General features: G+C 43.2%; 1 protein-coding gene across 1 annotated transcript in view; it reads left to right on the forward strand.

Moving 5' to 3' along the window:
- LOC137561625 (RUN and FYVE domain-containing protein 1-like) overlaps positions 1-16,685 on the forward strand; it is a 109,059-nt gene that overhangs the window by 8,645 nt on the left and 83,729 nt on the right. The window contains exons 2-5 of the mRNA XM_068272937.1: positions 5,373-5,537; positions 11,274-11,391; positions 14,151-14,252; positions 16,290-16,413. Coding sequence (XP_068129038.1) covers positions 5,381-5,537; positions 11,274-11,391; positions 14,151-14,252; positions 16,290-16,413 — 501 coding nt within the window. The 5' untranslated portion in view covers positions 5,373-5,380. The remainder of the gene's footprint in view (positions 1-5,372; positions 5,538-11,273; positions 11,392-14,150; positions 14,253-16,289; positions 16,414-16,685) is intronic.

A 16,685-nucleotide genomic window follows, 5' to 3' on the forward strand; every position in this document is an offset into this window, starting at 1 on the left:
ACCTGGACGAGTCAGGGTCCTTTATACCGCCAGGGACACTATTTGCTGCAGGAAGAGCCTCCCTGGCTAATTCAAAGGCATAAAGTGTGTTGTTGTCTGCAGTACCAGAAGTATCTGGAGCTGAAAAAGACTACACTATCTTTTTATCCTATAAAGAGCTGCAATTATGCATTGGCAAGGGCGCCACATGCAGGCTGTCTTGTGCCCTCCACTGACCTCTCTCAAGCATTACCCAAACAATGTGACTTTAGAGCTACATTACATGGAGGGCACCCTAGGCCTCTGTTTTTTTGAAGTGCAATCATGCAGGTGGTTTTCCTAGGTAAAAAGCAATAGAGTAGCAGGTACATTTTTTGTTGCCTTCTTGGAGTTTGTGACCTGATTTGTACTTGTGTACTTCTACGGCGAAAGAAGCATTCTGAATCCTGGTACACTTTACATGTGTTCCCCATCAGGTCCGCTCCTTGGGAGAGCGGTGATTGGCTCTTTTGTAGTCTAGGGGTGTGATTTAGGCCCGGTTCACACTTGCGGTTGTTTGCCAAACGGACCGGATGACCTGACCGGATCCAGATCGGAACCGTACGGTTCTGATCCGGATCCGATCCGGATCCGGTCAGGTTGCATCAGGTGTCCATCAGGATGCGATCCGGATCCGTTTGGCAAAAAAACGTTAAAAACAAAAAAAAAGTTGGGGGTCTGGGAGGTCAGCAGAAGGGGGACCTGTGGAATCAGGCCCTCTGCTGTTTAGCACTCACCTCCACCTGCAACATGCTGCCAACATCTCCGGATCCGGATCCAGCTGTGCTGCTCCACTCCAAAATGCTTGCCCATGTGTCCCCATCCAATATCGCCGCAACAATCCCCATAGGAAGTGGGTTAGAACATCCGGATTTCTCAGCCTGTGTGTTGTGCGCTCTCCGGTTCCCATTGGTTTGTATTGGCCGGATGGTGCAGTCCGGCTCCGCCCCGGATACGGCTGCCGGAGGAGCCGGATGAAAAAATAGCGCATGTTGGAACGGAGTCCGGATCCGGCCCGGCTCCGGTTCGGCAGAACGGACGCATGTGAACGGACGCATAGGCTTTCATTGCTATGCCGTGCGTCTGTTCCGTCCGTTCTGCAAGCGGTGCGGCTCCGGCACGGCGATTCCGGAGGGCCACCGCAAGTGTGAACCGGGCCTTAGGCATGTGATTTGGTATATAAAGGAGATCTATGTTCACTTCTGTTGTCAGACAGTCATCACTTGAAAAAGGAGCTGCGCTCCGAAACGTTGTGTATTTACATGACTAAGCTGAATAAATAATAGCAATTGAAGACGGTGCCGACTGCTTTTCTACATATCTGATGGGATTGGTCGTCCTTCCAGCCTGGCACGTCGTCCTCTAACTTGTCGGGGTGCATCACTATACTTGAAGGAATCCTGGTACACTACCGTATTTTTTTTGGACTATAAGACGCTCCTGACCATAAGATGCACCCAGGTTTAGGGGACAAAAGCCAGGGGAAAAAAAGATATACTAAACCTGGTGCTTCCATGGTGAAGGGGCATCTTGTGGATTATGTCCCCTTTGTACCTCTTGCCCCCTTGTACCTCTTGTGTCTCCTTGTGTCCTCCTCTGTCCCCCATGTGTCCGCCTCTGTCCTCCTCTATGCCCTTTTGTGTCCCCCTTGTGTTCTCCTCTATGCCCCTTTGTGTCCCCCTGTCTCCTCCTGTACATGGGCACAGTACAGGGAGTCCCAAACATTGGGGTGGGTTGGAAGTTCATACTGGCAGGCGTTCACAAGTCAGGAACTCCCTGCATTTGGACTATTTTAAGACACAGTGACTTTTTTTCCCCCACTTTTGGGGGAGAAAAAGTGAGTCTTATAGTCCATAAAATACAGTACTTTTTCAGCATATAATCGGTCCTCGGTGGTAGCCATTTGGTCTGCTATACCAAAGGAGAAATACTATGCAGCCATGCAACCAATTTACTATTATCCAACCCTTTAATAGTGTACCTCTACTCACCCTACTTACTTGCATTTGATGCCAAGTAAGCCATGTATTTATAGGTGAAACCTAGCTATTCAGAAAAATAGACACTAGCCTTATTTACTGGTTCAGGACTGCCCATAGTTAGGACTACACTGTACCTATGGCTGCTTAAGCCTGATGCGGTGTAGTTTTAACTACCGGCTCACTTGCATGGGACATGATAGCCTGTCCCTGCTGGCACTTAAATCAGCCAATCACAGTGATCTCAAATCAAAAAAAGGCTCTGGTCTGGTCGTGGCCAGAGCATTAGGGCAAGTTCACACTGGTAGGACAGATAGGTTTTGGCAAATGTATAAAAAAATAAAATCAGAGAAATTACATGTACAAAAGTATTCACAGCCTTTGTGCAATACTTGCGATGCTCCTTTGACAGCAGTTACAGTCTCATGTATTTTTAAATATGATGCCACAAGCTTGGCACACCTATCCTCGGCCAGTTTTGCCCATTCCTCTTTGCAGCACCTCTCCAGCTCCATCAGGTTGGATGGGGAGCAACGGTGCACAGCCATTTTAAGATCTCTCTAGAGATGTTCAATTGGATTAAAGTTTGGGCTCTGGCTGGGCCACTTAAAGGAGTCAACAAGCAAGTTCGGGATCAATAAAACTGCCTACCTCCAGCTATTCCTTTTAGTTGTGCCTTGCTGGATCTCCTTATCTGTTTCCTCCCAAACTCTTTCAATTCCCTGCAATTCAGCCTGTAAAATCCCAGTGCCCCGGAAGTTATTGGTACCATGCAGGCGCAGTACACGTTTCCTGTTTGTGGAACACTGGCACAGTTGTATCATATAGCGTGCTTACATCTGCCTGTGCACGCATACCGCAGCCGTCGGAGGCGTGTTAGGAGCTTGCCGTCTTCACTCCCAAGCCAAATCCTTCGCTTCAGCCTCTGCCCACCAAACCCTCCCTTCAGCCTACATCTAGCAATGTGCATACCAATTGTATGCCTCATCCTCCACCTGCCTGTCCTGTATTCCAGCGTGTCTCCTGCATGAATTAGCTGTGCAGTGTGCGCGCACATTGCTAGGCGTAGGCTGAAGGGATGGTTTAGTGGGTGGAGGCTGAAGTGGAGGGTTTGGCTTGCAAGTGATGACGCCAAGCCCCTAACATGCCTCCGACTGCTGCAGTATGCGTGCGCAGGCAGATGTAAGCACGCTATATGATACAACTGCCCCAGCGTTCCAATATGATGAAATTACTACTGCTCCTGCGTGGCCAAGTTACTTCCAGGTTGCGGGTGAACCCGACCTCGAGGTCGGGTCCCCGACCGGAGCATATTATGGCAAAAGGAGCCATTTCAAGAGGTAACAGAGGAGGCGATCTTGTATATAAAAAAAGGTGAGTGACAGGCAGACATGCGTCTTTCACCCAGCACTGTTTGCCTGATGACTCCTTTAAAGACATTGACAGAGTTGCCCTGAAGCCACTCCTTTGCTATCTTTACTCTGTGTTTAGGGTTGTTGTCCTGCTGAAAGATGAACCATCACCCCGGTCTGAGTTCATGAGCGCTTTGGATCAGGAGCCCTCATGAACTCAGCTTCCTTTCCCTCTATCCTAACTAGTCTCCCAGTTCCTGCCGCTGAAAAACATTCCCACAGCATGATGCTGCCACCACCATGCTTCACTGTAGGGATGGTATTGGCCCAGTGATGAGCCGTGCCTGGTTTCCTCCAAAATAAGATGCCTGGCATTCACACAAACAGTTCAAGCTTTGTCTCATTAGACCAGCGAATTGTGTTTCTCATGGTCTTAGTCATTCAGGGGCCTTTTGGCAAACTCCAGACAGGCTGCCATGTGCATTTTACTGAGGAGTGGCTTCCATCTAGCCACTCAACCATACATTCCTCATTAGTGGATTGCTGCAGAGATGGTTATCCTTATGTAAAGTATTTCTCTCACCACAGAGAACCTCTGGAGCTCTGACAGAGTGACCATTGGGTTCTTGGTCAGCTTCCTGACTAAGGCCCGTCTCCCCTGATCGCTCAGTTTAGATGGCTGGCCAGCTCTAGGAAGAGTCCTCATGGTTTTGAACTTCTTCCACTTACAGATGATGGAGGTCACTGTGCTTAGTGGGACCTTTAAAGCAGCAGAAATGTTTCTGTAACCTTCCTCATATTTGTGCCTTAATCCTGTCTATGAGATCTACAGAGAATTCATTTGACTTCACGTGTTTGTGCTCTTACATGAACTGTCAACTGTGAGACCTTATATAGGCAGGTGTGTGCCTTTCCAAATCATGAACAATCAACTAAATTTACCACAGGTGGACTCCAATTAAGCTGCAGAAACATCTCAAGGATGATCAGGGAAAGCAGGATTCACCTGAGCTCAATTTTGAGCTCCATGGCAAAGCCCGAGAATACTTATGTACATGTGCTTTCTCATTTTTTTCTTATTTTTAATAAATGTGTCAAAACCTCAAGTAAATTTTTTTTTTCTCCATGTCATTATGGGGTGTTTTGTATAGAATTCTAAGAAAAAAATAATAATTTAATCAATTTTGGAATAAGGCTGTAACATAACAAAATGTGGAAAAAGGGATGTTCTGCGAATACTAATAATGTAAATTGCAAACGCTGCAGTGAGAATGATACCATAGGGATATGTTAGTCACAGCACTTTGCTGATCACCGTCAATCAACAAAGCGCTGTAAAGCTCACGAATGTGAACCAACCTTTAGGGCTGGAACCCACAGGAGCGCTTTTGGTAGCGTTTTGGCAGCACTGCGATACGCTAGCAGTTTGCCAAAACGCTGGGCTAATGTTAATGGATGGGGCAACTTCCACAGGAGCGTTTACGTTTCTCAGAAACGCAAACGCAGGACCTGCAGCATTTTGGGAGCGTTAGCGCTTCAATGTTAAAGTATTGAACCGCTAGCGGAAACGCTCAGCAAAACCTAAACTGAGTGGTTTTGCTAGCGTTTTGCGGTTCAGCACACTGTAACAAAATGAAAAATAATTCACAGGACCAATCAGGATAAAAACGCAAAACGCTACGCACCCGCTGGGCAAAAAAATACAATGTTGCAAAACATGACCAAAAACGCACATGAATCCGCTTGCAAAACGCTCAGACAAAACGCTAGCGGGTGCGTTTTGCGTTTGCTGATTTCAGTGGGTTCCAGGCCTAATGGTCCCGAATCAGTTAAGCTGGTTATTTTTTCTGGGAAGTGGTTACTTTCTAAGTCCAGGAGGGTCTGCCACTAAAGTGGCTTTGTGAAAGCATTGTCCTGACCCAGCCTACAATAAGAAGCTTTGTATATTACACAGCCATAGCTATTAGTGTTCAGCCGTTTTGGAAAGTTGGTGAAATTAATTTTAAATATTCATGTTTTCTAGGAGACAAGATGGACGAGCGTGCCAGCTTAATGAATATGATGAAAGTAACCATAAAAGTACTGCTCCAGTCTGCACTTAATCTAAATCGAAGTCTAGATTCTGATTACCCACCACTGCAGCAATTTTTATTTATGATGGAACACTGTTTAAAGCACGGATTAAAAGGTAGATATCGGTAAATCAGTGCAAGAAGGTGTTAATGTTTACAGTGTGATTCTGTTTTCAGATTGCTGTGCATTTAAAGTGAACCAGAGACGAGGCACCCTCGTGTATTTTACCATATATGTCAGTGGAAACATTAGAGAAAACACCTACCCTGCTTTCTGTTTTATCCTTCACTGCTCAGCCTGCTTGTTATCAGCCCTGATAAAATCCCCGCATTCAGTCTGGCTTTGCTCAGGAATCATAGCTGAGACTGTCTTTACTGATGTATTTGCAAGCCCAAGTCTGCCTTCTGGCTCTGCAATAATGACTCAGCTATAATGATTCCTGAGCAAAGCCAGACTGAATGCTCAGGCAGGGATTTTATCAGGGCTGATAACAAGCAGGCTGAGCAGTAAATGATAAAACAGAGAGCAGGGTAGGTGTTTTCTCTAATGTTCCCACTGATATATATGGTAAAATACATGCGGGTGCTTCGTCTCTGGTTCACTTTAAAGCGGACCTGAACTCAGAATGTCCTCTCTGCTCTAAAAGATACACAACAGCAGAATAACCTTTAAACAAAAAATATTTCTTTGTTACAGCTGATACAAATCCTAAAATAAATCTGCACAGTTTCTACTTCCTGATTCATGGAAGCAGATATATTGTTAACAGCCTGTGCTTTCAAATGAGATTATCTGCCTTACCTGCAGTGGCAGTCATGTGACCAAGGGGAGAGATCAAATTACAACTTGTGATTTGACACAAATAAGAGGCAATTAAACTGGCTAAACTCTCTAAATACATACAGGGTGCATTTCTCTATGTTTTTTCCTTCTGTCCTGTGCAAGAGTTTTAAAGGGAACCTTAACTGAGGGGGGGGGAAGAGTTTCACCTACCTGGAGCGTCTACCGGCCCTACAGATGCCCTGTGCTCGCACCGTGGACAAATTGATCCTCTGGTCCCCCCCAGCGAACCAGTTTCGTTTCAGCTGACTGACCAGTCAGTGGGCCACTGCGCCTTCATGGCTTTTGGCCATGCATCCTCCCTCACACCGCCGTTCTGTGCATGTGCAGTACAAGAAATCTTGTATTGCGCAGGATGGCGATGGGAGCTTGATCGAGGATACATGTGGCCAGGGCCAAGCAGGCACAGTGGTCACCGACTGGCCAGAAATGAAACTAGCTCACTGCGCGGGACCGGGGGATTGCTTTTTTTCCCGGCGTGGGCACAGGACGTCTGCAGGGGGCCGATAGAAGCCCCAGGTAAGTTAAACTCTTTTCTTTCCCTCCCCCTCAGTTAAGGTTCCCTTTAAAATGAAACTAAACTCAAAACTTCCTCTCTGCGCTAAGAGATATGCCACAGCATGGAAAAAAATATCTGTTACAATTTATGAAAATCCTAAAAATACTTGTTTTGCTTAGTTTCATTTCTGCAGGGGGTACTGAAAGGGTTAAGCCTAGGTGTTTACTATATGGAGAGTTGCCTAGGAATAGCTCTCCTGCTGTCTATTTGCAGTTTCTGATTAGAACTAACTAGACAATTTGATCTGGCTAAACAAATACAGAACACAGAGCAGGGACTTCTCTTCAGCAACTGTGGAATAAAGAGCGTTCATTGTGTGTTGTGCAAGAGTTCAGGTCTGCTTTTAAGCTCGGATAACTGCAAATAGCAGCATTAATGTTAGATTTCTTAGAAAAGGCAATTTCACCTGAAATTGTTGGTTCAGCTATGTTTGCACCATAGTGCTTTGAAATATGGAAAACCTTCTGATATTCCTCAGTATACCTCTGACAATTGTATCTTTGTATCTACTGGCGTTCTGTACAGTACTATTAAATTAAGTTACACTCTTTATGCTGGTAGTAAGTCTTCTGACCTAGTGCTAGGGGATAGTGGGGCATCTTCACTAAACGCTGGTAAAATTACTCTGCACAGTTAGCGCACAACAATTTTACCAGTACTTAGCGCATGCCCTGCTTGTAATGTTGACACAGTCGAATTTGGAGCGTCGTTCCAAGTTCTTCGGATGAGAACCTGAGTCTTTACATATGCAGAATACAGCAGGGCTAACTCATCCTTGTCGCTGCTTCTGGCCATTGCGCATACAGTATATAAGGATTCAGGTTCTTATCCGAAGCTCTCAGAATGACATTACAAATTCGAATGCATAGACACTTGTTGCTAGTGTAAAAATGTTATGCAGGAAGCGTAACATGCATTATGCTAGCAACATTCATTTTACATATGTATGAAATATGAGCTTTATCATATGCATAAATACAGGTAAAAGTGCTGTGCGCAGTATCTGCACAATCATTTTACCGTAGTTTAGCGAATATGTCCCAATGTTACAAAACTCTTGCAAGTTATGAGGTTAAATGATTTGTTGGTGTATGGTGGCAATTGAGGCTAGAGAGTGGCGGTAGCAGCGGGTTAATGCGACGCGGAAATTGAAATCTTAGATCTACACCCTGGCAGGGATAACCGTTTCAAAACACGGCGAAATTTAAATTAGCCTGGTCCGGAAGCGTTTAAGCAGGTTCCTTTTCCATTCATTGCAGCAGGAGAGATGCATGCAAATCACATGGGCTGACTACCATCCACACAAATTCAGTTACACCACTTGATTTAGATAGCTTCAGTGCAAAAACAGAAGAGAAACCAGAACATTGCAGAACTATCTGCAGATACTGCTGAAGCAGGCTGGAAACACAACCCCTCTTGTAACCTAAAGCGGACCTGAACTCAGAATGTCCTCTCTGCACTAAAAGATACACAACAGCATAATAACCTTTAAACAAAAAAGCCAAACATTTCTTTGTTACAGCTGATACAAATCCAGCAATAAATCTGCAGTGTGTCTACTTCCTAAATCATGGAAGCAGACATCTTGTTAACAGCCTGTGCTTTCAAATTAGATTATCTGCCATCTCTGCCATAGGTAGTCATGTGACAGGGGAGAGATCAGATTACATCTTGTGATTAGACACAAATGAGGGAGAATTAAACAGGCTAAACTTTCTAAATACATACAGGGTGCATTTCTCTGTTTTCCTTCTGTCCTGTGCAAGAGTTCAGTTGCACTTTAAAACAGAATTAGATTTACTTTTAAGTGACAAGTTGAAATGAAGGTGAAGGCGCAGGGTATATTTTCTAGCTAAAAGACTTGTAGCAAACCTGTGCTAAAATCTTCTTAATAAGGTGAAAGCATGTACAGGTATAAAGAGTGATAGTTAGAAATTCCGTGACCTCTTTTACTGCATAGCAAGGGACATCAGCACACCAGTCTCTATTCAAAATGCAACGCACATTTTATTGTGCACTACTCCACATGGTTAAACCGACAATTGTTTCGGGGCCACACAGGGTCCCCCTTTCTCAAGGCAATGTGGAATGCCACATTGCCTTGAGAAATGTGCATTGCATTTTGAATAGAGACTGGTGTGCTGATGTCCCTTGCTATGCTATGATATTGGTGACACCTGGTGATTTAAGGGATTCATACAGTATATAAAGGTCTATGTGGGTGTATTCCCCTTACTGACATTGTTCTTGTACTAAATGTTTATCATCTATTTTAGATCCAGTATTTACCTTCCCTATATGTTTGGCCTTAAAAAAGCTAAAGTATGTGTGTTTATGACTATATGGGGTAATAATATCAAATATATACAACCTACAACGTTTTTTTAAAAGATCAAGTGATTAATCACCCGTACGTAAAAGCGCTGCACAAAGGAGGGATTGGATATAATGAAAGGTAACCATGGCTACATATAAACAAAGCCCGATACCAGAAGAAACTCCCCGCTGACAAGTGCGTAGAAGACGGCTTCTGCCGTTGCCTTGACAACCATTGACACAGACAGACCTCGCCCCCTCTATATCCCTAGGTGACGGGCATTGCGACGATGAATATGACGTCCTCCGCACTCAATACGGATGACGTCAGGTCACATGGTCTGGATTGACCAATGGTGAGACTCCAATGAATTCCTATGGAGAAGCTCGCCGAGGACGGCGTTTTAGCTGGTTTTTAATGCAGGTGATGCGCTTTTAGGATTAATACCATCAGAAAAGGAAACACTATACGTGGGGAAGTTTATGGAGGTATATGATTTATAGAAATAAGGTCATTCATCTACATAGGTGAGATAGTCTATCCAATGAGATCTGGAAATCTATGATTGATAGATAAAAGGACCAATGGGGATTCTACCATTGCATGGGTGGTACAAAGACTTCGGCTCCACCTACTCCCTAAGATATAAAAGGAAGGCTGATACCCCTGCTCATTTGATAGCTGACCTTGTCTGAGAGAACATCTCTCATTTGTTATTTTCCTTGATTATGATTTGTAAATAGCTGTGTGTTTCTATTACTATGCACATTGCACCCTAGCACTTTATTCATTTCTGCCCTGATGACGGCTCTATTTTTATGAGCCGAAACATGTCGGTTTTTTGGTGGGGGGTTAATTTCTGTTAATAGAATAAGCTCAGCACTATTAGATCTTTAGGCAGTGACCCTAGGTGGCCGTTTCTGATATAAAGCCACCAGGGGTGAATAAATTAATTCACTGCCTTTTGTAATGTCAGTTTATCTACATATAAGGAAAATAAAAAGTAAAATGATACAATAAAGGATTTATTATAGGTTATGTGATTTTAACCAATATGAATAAAAGTTAATTTTTAATGGGTCTCAAACAGGATACAAAAGTGTGTTTATAGTAAAAATCAGAAGTGTGTATTTTGTTTCACTATGTCAAGCACCCAGAACTGCATGGAGTGCTCGCTTTACTCTTTTTGAACTACTGACCTCTTTTACTGTGATCCGTACGTTTTAAAATGTATGATTTGAAGACCTGCAGGGAATTTGTGTACTGCTTTTGATGTATGTAAAAATGTTGCCCCTTGAAACATTTTAGAGAGGTAAAGCAGCAGTTATTCAGTCCACCACTTTGCTTCTATACACTATTTGCATTCACTTGTCAACCTACCATAATTGCTATTAGAATTTGTCTTGTTTGGGTGTTGGATATTTTAGTAGACAGAAACCTCTGGATGGTTCGTGGCCGCTTCCCTTCATGTACGAGTGTGTCCCCTTCTGTCCCGCTTTGCTCACTGTGAGTCCCCTTCTGTTCCCGTGTTCTACTCCGCTCCCCCATGTCTCCTCCGCTCCTCGTGCATAAATATAAGTAGCGGCAGTGTGGCTCATTTAATACATGGCTCATGTGGTAATCAGAGGCCGCTTCTCTCTCTCCTGGCTTCCCTAGTGTTGGCGTCTGCTGATTGCATCATCGACAGTAGCCGGCACTAACAAAACAGTGAAGGAGAGGTCTCTGATCGCCGCTGGAGCCATGTATTAAGTGAGCTGCGCTTCCGCTACTTTTATTTATGCACAGGGAGGAGACATGAGAGGGGAGTGGAGGAGGACATGGGGACAATACAGGAAGTCCTCAACATCATGGCAGGCATTTGTAAGTCAGGAACTCCCTGTATTTGGCGTATAACACGCAGGGACTGTTTTCTTCCATTTTGGGGAGGAGAAAAAGTGTGTCATATGCCGAATAACACAAAAATACATATTATGTATCTGTCAGAAACTTGCAAGGCATTTTTAATTCTGATCAAATATTTTTACAAAATCATGTTTAGATAAAATGCTATTATAAATAACTACTTAGATTTATAAATACACTTCTAAGTTTTATTTCAAACTTTTCACGTCAAAAGTTTTGTTCTTTTACAGTTAAAAAAAGTTTTATTGGAGCAAATAAATCATTCTTTGGTCCCTTGGAACTAGTGGAAAAACTCTGTCCCGAATCATCTGACATCTTTGCAAACATAAGAAATCTGCCGGAAATAAAGTAAGTAAAATGAACTTGAATGCCAAGTTGATCATACACATTGATTATCCCATTTGATTCCCTGCAGAAACGATCTATCTGCAGGGAATCTACCCCAAAATGCCGATCGATAGATTTTCGGTCGATTTTGACAGAAAATTGATCAAAAGCATTGATCGGACAGAATGGAAAATTCCTTCCATTGCTCTGAAACCTCTTTAAAGTGAATACAGTATATATACACACAGATAAAATATGCACTAATACTGTGTGTCTAAAATCAACCAAGCACCAATACAATCAGCAGTTCTTTAACAGCATAAACCTTAAACCATGTAAATGGCAAGCACACGGTAAGAGTGTTTGCTCCAGCAAGTGTGGGAAGGCTGAGCACAGCCATTCACACAGTACCGTGTGCCTGCCATTTACAGCTGCAGCCCCATTCTCCTGCTCCTACTGGTTGAACATTTTTCCACAAGACTGGTCCCTGGCTTAAGTGCTGGCAAGCCCATAAGGGTTATTTCAGCCCATCTGAAATGGTGTATACATTTCAATGCTTATTTCTTTGTTTACTGTTACCAGGTTCCTTTCACACTTCAGTGGCACCAATTCGGACAGACCAGCAAACCATGAGGGGAGGGGGAATCCCTCACACTACATCTTTTAACCCTGTGTATGAGACAGGTGTATGGCAGGCACCTGATACTGTGTGAATGGCTGTGCTCAGCCTTCCCACGCTCATTGCTACAGCAACCACTGTGTGCCTGCCATTTACATGTTTTAAGGTTTATGCTGTTAACCACCCTGGCGTTCTGATTAAATCGCCAGGGTGGCTGCGGGAGGGTTTTTTTTAAATAAAAAAAAAACTATTTCATGCAGCCAACTGAAAGTTGGCTGCATGAAAGCCCACTAGAGGGCGCTCCGGAGGCGATCTTCCGATCGCCTCCGGCGCCCAGAATAAACAAGGAAGGCCGCAATGAGCGGCCTTCCTTGTTTTGCTTATATCGTCGCCATAGCGACGAGCGGAGTGACGTCATCGACGTCAGCCGACGTCCTGACGTCAGCCGCCTCCGATCCAGCCCTTAGCGCTGGCCGGAACTTTTTGTTCCGGCTGCGCAGGGCTCAGGCGGCTAGGGGGGCCCTCTTTCGCCGCTGCTCGCGGCGAATCGCCGCAGAGCGGCGGCGATCAGGCAGCACACGCGGCTGGCAAAGTGCCGGCTGCGTGTGCTGCACTTTATTTGATAAGAATCGGCCCAGCAGGGCCTGAGCGGCAGCCTCCGGCGGTGATGGACGAGCTGAGCTCGTCCAGACCGCTCAGGAGGTTAAAGGGGCACTATGGCGAAAAATTTTAAAATTTAAAATATGTGCAAATGAGAAATCTGTTTTTTCCAGAGCAAAATGAGCCATAAATTACTTTTTCTCCTATGTTGCTGTCACTTACAGTAAGTAGTAGAAATCTGACAGAACCAACAGATTTTTGGACTAGTCCATCTCTTCATTTTACAATTTTTCGCCATAGTGCCCCTTTAAATAATTGCTGATTGTATTGGTGCTTGGCTGATTTTAGACACACCGTATTAGTGCAATTTTAACTGTGGGTACATGTATTCACTTTAAAGAGGTTTCAGAGCAAGGACAGTAATGCAGTAACTATAATTATGTGCTATATATTAGAAGCACTGCTAATAAAACCTTTGAGTTCTACGTTGTCTGCACAGAGCAGTAGAGTGGCTGGATAGTTTTATATATATGTGCATTTCTTTTATCAATGCTTTATGATGTTGGTGAACATTAGGGTGTGTATATTATTATGTGCTTACCGGTATACAGTATATCATCAACCTTTTCCACAGCACTTTACAGTGTATATAATCTGTCACTAACTGTTCCTCTGTCGGTCTTGCAGTCTATTTGTTTTTTTTAATGCTTATGGTATTGCATGAGACTGTGCTTTAGCACAGTTTATTTCTGTTTGAATAATTGTATTTAACAGTTCCAAAGCATAATGAAAAGCAGTACAAAGTGCAATTCATCAGCCACACAGGGCCTGAAGGCATTGTTGACAATGTTATAGAATAACAATAACATTGCAGAACAATAAAGAAAATTGCTGAAGGCAGAGCTCATGCCTGATGTTAACATTTTATATACATGGTTCCAGGGGTGCCAAGTGACCAGCGTGCCATGGGGCTTACATCTAACTGTCTGACATTTTCTTTCTTTGGTGGTTCCTAAGGAGTTTCTGGCCTCGTCACTGTCTACATGGTGTGTATGTTCAGACTATGTTTTGTGGGTTTAGTGCAGGCTCTCCAGTTCACTCCCACATAACCAAAGCAATGCTGTCGCCATCGACAAAATGGAACACCCACGAAACAATGTTCAGACCTGTCTCATTGGACAAGTCATAATAGCATTATTACATATCTGACTTCTGTCCAGTCTCTGGAAAAATCACATAGGTTGGGGCTTTGCGTCCCATCACTAAAAATGGACACTTGACAGAACGGATAGGTGAACACTGGTCAGAACGGATACTATGGTTTACCTAAGGTTGAATGTTTTTAGGTTTGCACTACAGTGTTTCAGTGCCATGGATAGTAAAAGTGCATACGCTGTCAATGTCCACAGGGTGGAACAACCATGGAATCTGTTCGGATGGGTCCTTTGCATCACACTCGTCAAATCACAATCGGAATTGTGTTATTTGAATGAAGCATTGCGTTATTTGAACCACCTCGTGTATTGAAATGCTGTTTACCAATGTATGCATTTATCTTTAGGACAGGTGTTGGGCGAGGGAGAGCTTGGCTGCATCTTTCATTAATGCAGAAGAAGTTAGCGGATTATCTTCAAGTGCTTATAGACCACAAGGAATTACTGAGGTATTGTTCAAGTACACCTATAACATTGTTAAAAAAAAAAAATCCTTCCCTTTGCATATGCAAATTTCTTTTGCTAGTATTTAGTACTTTGTATTTAATCTATCAGCATATATAAACCTGGACAATTATGTTGGTTCCCACGCCACGAAAAAGAGCCCACAGTTGTCTCTGAAATAACTTATTGATAAATACAGCCAATACCTGTCTTTTGTTTTGTATTTATCAAAAATCCGACTATGCTTTAGTTTTATTCAACACAATATTTGAAGAAATAACCCCAATGAAAATTGTATGAACAAAAAAGATGGCATTCTTAATCTTAACTGAATGTTTTGTTGCCCAAGCGATTCCTGTAGCGCTTAGTAAAACTTTTATGTACTTGTTAACACCTACTGTGCCCCCCCACCCTTTCCATTTGTGAGAAAGCAGCTCCATGTGTGTCAGATTTGCACAGTGCCTTCTCCAGACTTCGTTTCAGTTCTTCCCATAAATGAAATAATTCAAATTGGGGCTAATAGAATTGCCAGTGTTTTGTTCTTCACCAGTCTTGGGTCTTTTTACCTGTGTTTTGGTCATTGGAGATTCACATAACAAAAGGAAAAAAACAAAACAAAAAAAAAACAGAGCAGTGATAGGTGAATGGAAATGTGAATAATCACCAGCATCAGCAAGATACCTGTGATCATTAATAAAATGAAAGTAAAAACACAGAAATACTCAATTCATGTGTACTATTTACAGTGCACAGGATAAAGTGTGGGCACATGTAGCGGACAAAAAGTAAAAATAATTACAAATACATTAAAAAGTGACAGTATTTAAAAAGATACCTAAATATTTACCTTAGAGACTCAGCTTTCAGCTTTTTAATATGTACTGTATTTCATGCGGATATCTATCTATCTATCTATCTATCTATCTATATATATATATATATATATATGTGTGTGTATATAGATATATATAGAGAGATAGATAGATAGATAGATAGATAGATATCTATATATATCTAGATATAGATATAGATAGATAGATAGATAGATAGATAGATAGATAGATAGATAGATAGATAGATAGATAGATAGATAGATAGAGATATATATATATATGTATGTATACTATTATTTTTGCAAATACGGGCTTGTAATTAGCATTATAAACAAATGCAAAACAGAAAAAAGTACACCTTTATTTCCAAATAAACAGATCCTCTGGTACCCGCTGCGGCTCAGTTCAGTGTTCCTGCGACTGAGCCAGTCGATGACCATGCATGTCCTCATTTGTGCCCCCATTTCTGAGAGTGTCCTGTGCAGGACGGGGGCACAGACATGTCGCAATCGACTGACTCACTCACAGGAAAACGAAAGTCGTGGCTGGGGACCGGAGGATCGGTTTGGCATGGCGTGGCACAAGACAGCTGCAGGGGGCCGGTAGAAGCCCCGGGTAAGTTAAACTTGCTTTTTTTTTTTGTTAAACACTTTAGGTTCCCTTTAAGGTGATACTTAAATGTACACAAAAAAAAACAGTTCTTCTACCGCTTCCCTGCATTCGACCTGTGCCTGAGCCATTACTCTACGGTCCTCCCGTCCCCCGCCGTGGCTCAGTTTTGGCAACTGAGCCTGTCGCTGGTTGCGGGTCCTCGTTGGCGCTCTCAGCGTCGGGAGCATCCGGGTGCAGTACAACAAAATCTCTAGTGCACCCACGCAGGAGACTCCTGTTATTGGAAGCGCGAACGAGGATGCGCGCAGCCATGGTCGCGCAGGCACATTGGCGAGCGACAGGCTCAGTTGCCGAAACTGAGCCACGGCGGGGGACCGGAGGATTGTAGAGTAACGGCACAGGGGGCCAGTAGAAGCCCTTTTTTGTGTGCACTTAATTATCCCTTTAAGTAGGTATGTTGCTTGCTTTAAGTATATTGCAAGCAAACTTCCCCCCTTCCCCTCCCCCCCCTATTTTATGATGCAAATGTAACTATAATGCTGTTGGCAGATCTAATTTTTCTTCTTTTTTTTTCTTTTTTTTTTTTAATTAAACAAGTGATTTTTATGAACCTGAAGCATTGATGTTGGGGGAAGAAGGAGCTGTGGTTGTCGGTCTTCTTGTTGGACTCAACATGATTGATGCAAATGTGTGCCTTAAAGGAGAAGATTTGGATTCCCAGGTAAGATTAGATTACTTATTTATAGTGTCCAGGTAGCCCACAGTGAAGCTTTTTTATGACTGCAGCTGCAAAGAAGAGAAGTAAATATGCAGAGATAAAAAAAAAAATTGCCTTATCAGCTATAAAAGTCTGTTTTTTAGTTCGATGGCATAATGCATTTCCAGAAGAACCCACAGGAGAGTTTCAAAGCATCCGAGCCACTTTGTAATATTGACTCTATCTGGGTTTTCTTAATCTTCACAATCTGGGTATTCAGTATTCACATTCCATTT

This window comes from Hyperolius riggenbachi, chromosome 3, assembly GCF_040937935.1.
Source record: "Hyperolius riggenbachi isolate aHypRig1 chromosome 3, aHypRig1.pri, whole genome shotgun sequence".
Classification (NCBI taxonomy): Eukaryota; Metazoa; Chordata; class Amphibia; order Anura; family Hyperoliidae; genus Hyperolius; species Hyperolius riggenbachi.